Below are 11,265 nucleotides of genomic sequence, written 5' to 3'. Positions count from 1 at the left end.
ATCGTGTGGGCCCTCTTCTCTGCGAAATGCTTTGGGCGATGTCTTATTGGGGCGACGTCCTTCCGTGAGTTGACTTTGACCTTTTGTTGATCACCCCGGGACGGTACATAATTCATTGAATCAAATATTTTGTTCACTAAAAAGAGTGAAATTTATATATAATAGCAAATATACTAATATGAATTTTTTTGTTATATATAATATAAACTAAATAATTGATTATATATAATATTATAATATTATAATATTTGAAAATAAAATAATTAATTATATATAATATTTATAGTGTCTAATTATATTTTATGTTAATAAAAAGTAATAGTTTGAAAGCACCGTTTTTTGGAAACAGTTTTGAAAACTAAATAAGATTTGTAGAGATTAATTATTGAATGGCGTAAAATTGCTTTAGAAAACAGTTTTTAGGATGGAAAAGTGAGAAGGGAATCAGATTGACCCTAACATAGTGAATTTACTATATCAATAGTTTTTAAAATCCACAGGCTAAGTTATTTTTATACCCGAAGTTAAATAGTAAAAGTAATTTTACTTTTTAGATAAAAAAAAAAAAAGCGATTCTGTTTTATATTCAAACTAATAATTTTTCATGGCCTCTTAAAATTTGTAAATAAAAAATTAACACCTAAAATATATTCTCAAACATAAATTAATTATTTTAGTATTGATTTTCATAATCATTTCCTTAACTTCAATATAATCAACCTGAACCATACGAATATAAAAAAAAAAAAAAAATTCTTAACGTTTCGTGGTAGTATCTCTCCCTCTGTAATTCTAGATTCTGAGATTCTTGCAGAATGTCAGAACCAGTGATACTTATGCAAACATGTTTAGGGTGTAATCAACACGTAAAAAGATTATTTGTTAAATAAATGAAATATACTGCGTAAGATGCGTGAGAATTAAAGAATCCAATTCTATCTTAGTTTAAGAAATTTATTCATTAGGAAATGAAAAAAAAGAGAATTTGTAGTATGTGTTGCTTAATTAGACAAAAAAGAATAAGGTGAGAAAAGATGTGAAGAAGAGCTTTATGTTGAGTTGTACCAATAATACCAAAAGTATCTCATAATCTATGTTTACAATTTGTTTATGCAGTAATGGCATGCCTTAGCTTATCTACAAAGCTTTACCATCCAAATGAAATCACACAAAGGATCTTAATTAGTTTCTTTGAGTGCTTTATGGAATGTTCTGCTCAATCAATTTTGAAGCTTCTACTTCCGCCTCAATTTAGACAATTGCAAAAGAGAAAATAATTGAGAAATAACTTCATAGAATTTTTTTAGTTTATTTTTTTCTTTTTAATTCTTTTGTTTTGTTTCCGAATAAAATGTTAAACTTGTTTATTGATTCTTTTATAATTTCTCATTGAGTTTATGAAACTTTGATCAATAAAATTTTCGTTTTTTATTTCTCTAAAAAAATTTAGAAGTGAGAATAATTAAGATTGATAAGCCCAAGAAACACTAGCTATGATAGACTTGAAATGGCTCTAATACCATATTACGAAGTGGACTTTAAGCCTAACTCAACCCCATAAAACCAGCTCATAGGATTGAGGTTTGCACCCACTTATATGCAATGAAAGACTCTAATCTCTAGTCGAGATGAAATCTCTAACAGTATCAATTAAAGCGTATATTAACAGTAATTAAATTGTACATAAATCAGGTAATATAAACGTTACTCATGACACGCGTCTTGATCTAGGTCCAATGATAGAGGGGTTCCTCAAATACTATAAATAGACTCAACAACCAAAGACAAAAGTACGTTGTTATTATTATTATCACAGTATTAATTACACCCGAATACCAAATACTTATTTATTACACCCGAATACCAAATACTTATTTGAGTGTCACATAACCTTTTGTAGGTACACTTTCTACATAAAGTCAAAATCAAAATGCTAGGAGAGGAAGAGGAAGGAAGCAAAGCATGAGTGAAGGGAAAAAATCAATTATTTACCGGTCAGAGAATCTTTTACGTATACACTCCGAACGACTGAGAGCGAAAGTCCAAATGCTAGGAGAGAAGATGAAGAAAACTGAACACGACAGAAGGGAAGAAAGCAGTTGTTCAACGGCTACTCAACCCCTCTTACAAAAACAAAGATCATGTAAAGGGAAATCTCGTTTATTTTTTTCCCATTTCTTCCCCTTTTCTTCTAATTTTCCTAGAGCAAGAAAAGTTGTGAGTAGCTGTTATTTAAAACAAAAAAGCAAAAAAGAAAAGCACGTTTGAGAGTTTATAAGCAAAATTGAGACACTTTATTAAGGGGTTATACAAGAACTCGCCTTCAGAAAATCACTCACTAGTCACTACCCTGACTTGCACACTTTTAAGAAACAATTAATCCTAACTCTAAGCTCCTTGTTTAGGAGCCTTATCAAGCCGTGACTCATTTGTAGTACAAATCTTCCTAACAGATTTTAAGGCTAAATAGATAAAAACTTTAACTGAAAGGAGCAACTAAATTGTGTAAACTAGCTTTGCTTGTAGCACTTGCTGCATTGAAATTGCAAAGAACATCGTCCAAGTTCCACAGTTCATCCCACAGAATTTCTTCGTTTGAGGACTCTGGTGCAGAGACATTGTCATTCACATTGAACATAGAGTAGAAGTAGCCCTGCGGCTCTGAAGTGTTTGGATACATGTTCACCATTTCTTGTGTCTCTTGAGATGTAGAAGGAACTCTATGGTCATTTTCTTCAAGCAAGTTTATGATCCCTTTTATGTCCAAGTTGAATTGGAACTGCTGCTGCTGCTGCTGAACCTGCTGCTGATGCTTCAACTGCAGTTGTTGCTGTTGAAACTGCTGCCTCCTTGAGGAACGGATTCTAGCCTTCTCAGCAGCATCAGAGGGGCTTTTAGTTTTTTTCTTGAAATGGGTCCTCCAATAATTTTTGATCTCATTGTCAGTTCTTCCTGGCAAGCTTCTTGCAATCGTTGACCACCTGAAGTGTTCTTGATTTAGCTTCATGGCTTTACCATAAACATAAATACAAGTTGAGAAAAGATGCAGGTTTTAAATTTTACCTGTTTCCCCACCTAGCATGCAGCTCTTGAATTATGCTTTCTTCTTGTGGTGTTATCTGACCCTTCTTGAGGTCTGGTCTCAGGTAATTCACCCATCTCAGTCTGCAGCTCTTTCCATTTCTTTTCAGTCCTGTTAAGAGAATAAACACATGATCAATCATAGGGCAAAAACAAAAGTGAATTGATGGAAAGACATGGTCCCAAAAAGGGTTGGAAGCAATTTGAATTTTTGTGGTGTCACTTTTGTGAAAGTGAATTGATGTTGGACATAGGTGTGAGGAATTAAGAAGAAAAACATAAATGGTGCATAAAGTTTGGTAGGGACCTGCAAGCCTAGCAACAGAGTTCCATCTGCCTTCACCATGCAACCTGACATACTGAATGAGTAATCTGTCCTCTTCAGCAGTCCAAGGACCCTTCCTCCATCCCTCTTCCTCCATTACTCCCCACCCCATGTTGCCTGCCATAACTCCCCAATACATACAAAAAGGCTTCTAAGTTGTTGGCTCTTTTGTAAAGTTTGTCTTCTAAATTCTATGGTACTCATTTGTGAATGTTGCTGCATATTTATACCTGCAGCTGGACCTCAACTTCATTATGTCAGTCAACCAATGTTATTTTCTTCTAATCCCTGTCCATGTCACTGTTAGATACACGGTTATGCTGTCTAGAGGGAAAAGACAAGATTTTTTTTACAACAGATCACGTGTATTTTTTTTAAATAAACAATCATACTCTAATTTAATAGAGTTATTATGAATGATAAAGTTTTTTTTTTTAAGTATTCTTGTGAAACAACTTAAAAGGTAAAGTGTATTTTCTCAAAACAATTAAGTTAAACACAAGTGTGTGTTTGGATTAATGATAAATACTTATTTTAACATTTAATTATAAATATAACTAACTATTATTATATGTTAAGTGTTTAATTTATGTTGTTTAGATTATTTTAAAAAATTACCTTTTTATATAGTAAAATTATGAAATAGTTGATTTAATGTATATTTGAATAGGGATAAAATAAAAATTAAGTTTTTATCTATTTATCACATAATCTTCAAATTATTTCATTAGAAATAAACCAATATCCTAAATTAATATATATCATCATTTTTTATATATTTATATTTATACGAGTTAAAATATCTCTCAAAAACTTCATTAATCGATCAAATTTAATCAAAAATTTTATATTTATACATTAATAAATTTCACCTCCTAACTTAAAAAAAAAACTTAGATTTACTCTTAGATATCATAGTAACATTTTAGAGACGATAAATTTTTTATGATTACATTTGACAAAAAAAATCTAAAATCATATTTCTCCATTATATGTACATTATTATGATAAAATAAAATAAAATAAAAATGTTGTAGTATTTATAGGAACTATAGTTTTTATATTATCTTTTAAATACAATTAAATTAATAAAGAAATAAGTGTTTGCTTTCTATTCCGTAGAAAACGGGAAATGAAAATAGGATAACAGGATGTAATCAATTTGATTAAATTTCATTCTTGTAATATTAGTTTTAAGAATTTAATTGTAATATGTATTGGTAATAATATGAAATAATTTTATATTACGATGGAATCACAAACCACTGCAAAGTTTATTTTTATAATAATTATTTTCAAAATTATATTATGGTATATATCTATGCATAAGATTTTTTTTTCCTCAATGAAAATAATAATATTTACCTAATAACATTTCATTTTATTTTTATCAATTCAAATGAATCATTAAAAGAGTTGATTTTAAATCATGTTATATTTAATATATATTTTAATTATGTATCTGGAGTAAATTATTAACTAAGGCTGATTTACAGAAAATGTGGACTTAGATAGACTCGTGAGTAAATCAAGGTTTGAGGTATCCCAATAATAATGATCTTTTTATAAGTTTGAATCACTATAAAATTAATTAATATCTATAAAAGGATAGTTAGAAATTCTTGACAATATTTAATAAATTAATATCTATTTCTTACAATGAAATTAATTATATTTATTCGAATCTAATCTGAGTTAAAAACGTTCATTATTTTACAAGACCAAGACCAAAATATACCAGTTCCTTATATAACAACACAACAGTTTTGTTTGAAGGCAAAGTGTGACATATTTATCATCAATGCTAACTTTTTTTAACCTTACAACTTTTTAGGTTAATTTAACTTCGAGGTAAGTTGAGTTATTATACAGATTGAATTGATGGTCCAATTTTAACAAACTGATTTTATAAATTGAGTAACTGCATATTAAAATATACTAATTTACAATTGATTGATCTAATACAATTTTAAAATTATATTATTTCAATCAAAATATATATTTTTTAGTTTGTAACGTGGTGCAGAGTCATTAATATAGAATCTAGATACAATCTTCATACCTGACCAAAATATCCTTACCCTTTATTATTTACGTCAGGTTGGTGTTAGTGATTGCTTTTGATACGTATGGCCTAAGAAAAATGGAGGTACTGAGGAAGGGCATATTCGAAAATTCAGGAGTATGTTAAACTATTAGGTGACAAGATTAACCAAGATAAAATGAAAGAATTAATATTTTGTTTATGGTGATGAAAAGTTGTTGTAAGGACACGTGTGAAGCAGGGTGATGCATCTGGACACAAAATTACTGCTTAAGAAGCATAATCTAAGGAATGAAACATAAAATATTAACGTTAGTGATGTTTTTTTAAACTGAAAAGTACAAGATCCCCAATGGGCATTCCCCAGGTGTTGGATTGCTTGCCTCTTTCGGGGATCAATACAAATAATTGTGATTTTTCATTAAAATATATATTTTTTGGATTCTATTTTTGGGTATTGTGGTGAATTAAATATTATGGCTATGATGGTGGAACGTCATCTTGGGACAGCTGGTGCTTATTACTTTTTTTTTATGGTGCTTCGTGAACTGATGCTGGACATGTGAATTTTCCATTTTTCTTTGGCATAGAAAAAAAAATATTTTGTAAATGTGTTAACCCGAACATGAATGATGGTTTTTAGTTAAAATCAATATAAATATTAAGACAAAGCCATATATATAAATGTTTCATTTGTTTTAACAAATTAAGCTCTGGAACTGAAGTTTCATTGTTTTAAAATAAAAAAATGGGTTTTTGTTATTAGTGGGATCTGTTTAGCTCTTTAATTTGTTCCTTATCTATCGAAAACAAGGCTCTTTACTCTTTATTCCACATTCGTATATAGTACTTTTTGGTATTTTAATCTCAAAAGGATATCACAACAACTTATGTGGATTGCTGATGAAGTGTTACAACCTGATACATTGAAAGGCGTTGTCATACATTATCCAATGGGATTGGTCACTCAAATTTGCATACTATTTCAAATCACTTGTTAGTGATCAAATTTATTGATATTAGTGGTATTTCTCTCAACTATCTATATCAGTATAAATGATTTTTTATTGGATGGTTTATTGTGTTTATTCCTTTAGTTTGTTTGATTAGCTATATGATAATAAATAGTTTGATATGTTTATTTATACTAGATTATACTTGATATATTATCTTGTTTAACACTAAATCATTTAATATCTGTATTTAACACTAGATTGTCTAGTGTGTTAAAAAATTGTTTAGACCATCTTATTTGTTAGTTAGTTAAGTCTTATTTGTTAATTGTCAAGTTTCTCTGGTCTACTTTTCTTGTAGGCGTAATAGCCACATGGAAAGTGTTTGTTACCACAAACATGATTTTCATTCCAATTAGGATAGTAAAAATGTCAAGAAGATTTGTACTCATTGTAGAAAGTAGAACCACACATTTGAAGTCTGTTATTGAAAATATGACTACCCTCTAAGACATAAATTCTACAGTGATAAGGTCTCTTAAGCCAATAATATCATCACTAATATGATTAAGACAATTATGTTCATGAAAAGGAATAAAAGAATCAATATATCAATGATATTCGGATTACCCCCAATAATATCAGGCGCTGATCAATCTTCTATAATAAAATAACATCGCTACCCAATCTCACGTGAATCAAATAGGGTCCATATCTACTCACTTTGCTTTATAGAATTTGCTAGCAAGAAAGTTTTCTCCTACTCAGGTTAATTCATATAAAGATTCTTGGATAATTGAGTAAGGAGCTACTAACCATGTGTGTGTGATTTTCTATTTGTTTTTACAACTTACAAATCCATCAAACCTATTTTTGTTAAGATTCTCACTGGAAAACATGTTTATGCTACTTATTCTAAAATCGTAAAATTCAATAACAATTTTCATCTTATAGATGTTCTAAAAATACCCAATTTTTCTTGTAATCTCATTTCCATATCTAAACTAACTTCTTCTTTGAATTGTCATATGATTTTCAACCCAAAATATTGTAGTATATAGGATATGAAAAAAAAGAGGGGATTGGCATAGTTGATGTGATTGTTGGCCTGTACATTCTTAATTACACATGATGTTCAACATTCAACCATGAAATCTGCTATTGTAGAACCCTCTTGTAATTATAAAAACATTGAACTGTGGCATTTCAAAACGAGGCACCCTTCTCTTGAAAGATTGAATAAGTTGCAATCTTACTATCTTTATATAACTACTAATAAAGACTATGTTTGCAATACTTGTCATCAATCTAAACAAAATAAATTATCTTTTCCTTTGAGTGATTATCATGCTTTGAAACCTTTTCATTTGCTTCATATAAATATTTGGGGACCTTGCTTTGTTAGTTCTATGCATGACTAAAGGTTTTGTTTCTTACTATTGTTGATGACCATACACACTTTACTTGGCCTTTTCTCATTAATAATAGATGTGAAACTCACATTCTCATAATGAATTTTATAACTCAAATTGAAAATCAATTCAATTGCGTTGTTAAGGTCATTGGGACAGATAACGAGACCAAGTTTTCCATGAAAAAAATACTTTGCTTTTAAAGATATAATACATCAAACTACTTATGTTGAAACCCCTGACCAAAATGACATTGTCGAAAGAAAACACCAACATCTTTTGAGTGTTACTCGTGCCTTGCTTTTAAAAGCAAATTTACTTATGCTATTTTGGTGTTATGTTGTGTTACATGTTATTATTTTGAGAATTGTATTCCTACACCTTTACTTGATAACACATCTCTTTATGATAAGTTGTATGGAAAACTACATGATATTTCTTCCTTACGTGTTTTTGGTTGCCTATGCTATGTTAATAGTTTAACTGCTAACATAAAGAAAATAGACGGTTGTTTTGTCCCTAGAATTTTTCTTGGTTTTAAACCTCACACTAAAGGTTTTATATTCCTTAATCTTAAGAATCACAAAATTGATGTTTCAAGACATGTAACTTTTTTATGAAAACCATTTTCCCTTTGATCAAAATCATGACACTAAAATGAATCATACTTTTTTGCCTATTCAACAAAATTATACTTAGAATTTATGATAATGTTGATATTTAAAACAATGAGACATTGAACCTCATATGTTTTTATGAGATTCTAGTCATATCAGTACAAATTCTCTATGACTAGAGGATTTTCAAACTGATTCTATAAGTAGATGGTCTAACACTAGACTATCTAATTCGTTAAACAGACCGTCTACTTGAACTACTATAACAAAGGAAAGCATCACTATAACAAATATCCTATAGAATCTTTTGTTTCTTATAGTTCTTTATCTACTAACATTAAAAACATTATCATATCTATATCCTTCAATACCGAGCCCGAATCTTACGAGGAAGCTATGAAGGTGTTTCCTGGATACAAGTCATGAATAAAGAACTTGTTGCTCTTAAAGTCAATCAAACCTGGATTATTATCAATCTTTCACTAGGAAAATCTATTATTGGATGTCATTGGGTATACAAAGTAAAATATAAGTCTGATGACACTGTAAAACGCTATAAAGCTCGCCTTGTAGCAAAAGGATACACGCAACTTGAAGAGCCAGACTTTTCCAATACCTTTGCTCTTGTGGCTAAGCTTACTACTTCGAGGCTTATTCTTTCTATTGTTGTAGTTAGTGATTGTATTTTAAAACAATTGGATGTTAAAAACACTTTTCTTCATTGGGATCTGGCGAAGAAGTTTATATGAAGCTTCCTCCAAGACTTAATCATCATAACATGAACCAAGTCTGTAAGTTCCAATGTTTCCTTAATGGATTAAAACAAGTCGATAGACAATGATATGCCAAGTTATCTCATTTTCTTATTGCTCATGGTTATACTTATTCCTTTGTTGATTATTCCTTATTTTAAAACATTCTAACCATTTTACTATTGCTTTTTAGGTTTATTTTGATGACATCATCCTTATTGGAAATGATCTCGAGGAAAATTCTCACATCACCAATCTCCTTGACCAATATTTCCACATTAAGTACCTTGGAGATCTCAATTATTTTCTCGGTCTTGCTCGTAACAATAATGGTATTCATGTATCTCATCAAAAATACACTTTAGACATTCTCAAAGAAACTAACTTGTTAGCTTGTGCTCCAACTCCTACACTGATGACTCATAATTTTGGTTTTGTTGCTGCCGCTAGTGAAAAACTTAATGAAACTGATTCATCTTTTTATAGAAGGCTCACTAGAAAGTTCATCTATCTTACTAACACTCACCCGTACATCAGTTGTGCGGTTCATAAACTAAGTCAATTTTTTCTTCTCCCCTTACTCATCATCAAAAAATTGCTTTCAGAATTCTTAGATATCTAAATGACGCTCCTAGTCATGGTATTTTCTAAGAACCAACAACATTTTAAAACTCAAAGCTTTCATGCTTTGTTTGGATTAAGGAGTAGAAATGAGGGAATGAATTTGAGATGATTTGAAGGAAAAGTGTAAAGAAAGTTAGAGTGTTTGGATTAAGGTAAATAGAGTGGAAAGTGTAGGGAAAGTTTATAAAAGTTAGTGAGTGATGTGATGGGTGTGATTGAAATTGTATTTTTTTAATTGATAAAAATGTAATTTTACACATTTTCCCTTGCATTTAAAAATTGATAAAAAAAATTAATTTGATTGATTATTTGTGAATTATAATTTTTTTAATTAAAATATTTTTTTCGTCAATTGAAATATTATTTTTGATACCGTGTTCGAGCTAACTTTGAAAAAATATAACATATAAAAATTTTGGACCATATTTATGATTACCATAGCTTTATTTAAACAAAGTTGTAATTGTGAATTATTTATTGTTCAATTATATGCAATTAAAAGATTATTTTCGATACTGGAACAAATTATTTCTGATAATGCGTTGGAGCTATAAATTGATAAAAGATTTTTTTTATGAAATAAATATTAATGCAATATTTTAGTTTATTAAAGAAAAATTCATTAATAAAGTTTGTTCATAATCATAATAATAATAATGTTTCGGAAAATCATATGAATGATACATTGAAACATGTATCGTTCAAAAGAGTCATGGAAGTCCTTAATTTGTTTAGGGATTTGTGTCATAAATAAGATTACATATCCGAAAAGAAAACACATATGCATAATAAAGTACAACCAAATTTTTACATAGTTTAGGGATTTGTAGTCATTATCTTTACGCATTCGTCGCTCGAGAGGCAGGCCAAAGAGGTTTTTTATCGCATTAGGATGACAACACAAGAAATCGTAACAGTTATCCAACAAATCTTCATCTTGTATGTTCATTTCCACTAACATTTTCCAGATATCAGACTCAGTACTTGAAAATCGATATACGGTGGAGTGTGCGTGTGTTCACGAAATATTGAGTTTCGCTCTTCCTCTGCAACAACATGGCGTCTGTTATATTGCAGATTTTCTTCCGTAGCATTAGCCACTCGTTGTGATGACAAAGCGACAACCTTGGATGAAATGGCTTGTCGCTCAACAATATGACATAACCTATCTGACTAATCACTACCCATCCCAAGGATATTAGTTAATCCTTCAAACCTTGTGTTAAGTCTTTCTAATTGCATATCAATGACATCCACCATGGGGCTTTTCTTTTTAGCCCCTAGAAGAAGAAGTACCACCTGATGGCTGGGATGCATGAGGTGGCACCGATGAGGGTGTCAGATTAGGTTCAGGGTTGTATGAATCGACATTAGGGTCAGGGCTATATGAATCGACATTAGGATTAGCTGAGCAAGGAGTTTCACATTAGGTCGCATCCAATTCTGACTCCTTTGGG

The 11,265-nt window shown here is 30.1% G+C and overlaps 1 protein-coding gene across 1 annotated transcript; it reads right to left on the bottom strand.

Moving 5' to 3' along the window:
* Positions 1-2,271: 2,271 nt before the first annotated feature.
* LOC137822287 (uncharacterized) lies at positions 2,272-3,607 on the bottom strand. Its single transcript, XM_068627175.2, has 3 exons — positions 3,389-3,607; positions 3,064-3,193; positions 2,272-2,981 (listed from the first exon to the last, which is right to left on the bottom strand). Exons 1-3 carry the CDS (start codon positions 3,543-3,545, stop codon positions 2,480-2,482), a joined length of 789 nt encoding a protein of 262 aa, XP_068483276.1. The 5' UTR covers positions 3,546-3,607; the 3' UTR covers positions 2,272-2,479.
* Positions 3,608-11,265: the final 7,658 nt, after the last annotated feature.

The sequence above is a fragment of the Phaseolus vulgaris genome, chromosome 7, assembly GCF_051622355.1.
Source record: "Phaseolus vulgaris cultivar YP4 chromosome 7, ASM5162235v1, whole genome shotgun sequence".
Lineage (NCBI taxonomy): Eukaryota > Viridiplantae > Streptophyta > Magnoliopsida > Fabales > Fabaceae > Phaseolus > Phaseolus vulgaris.
Note: the sequence above shows the minus strand (reverse complement) of the source record. Positions and strands in the feature narration are given on the sequence as shown.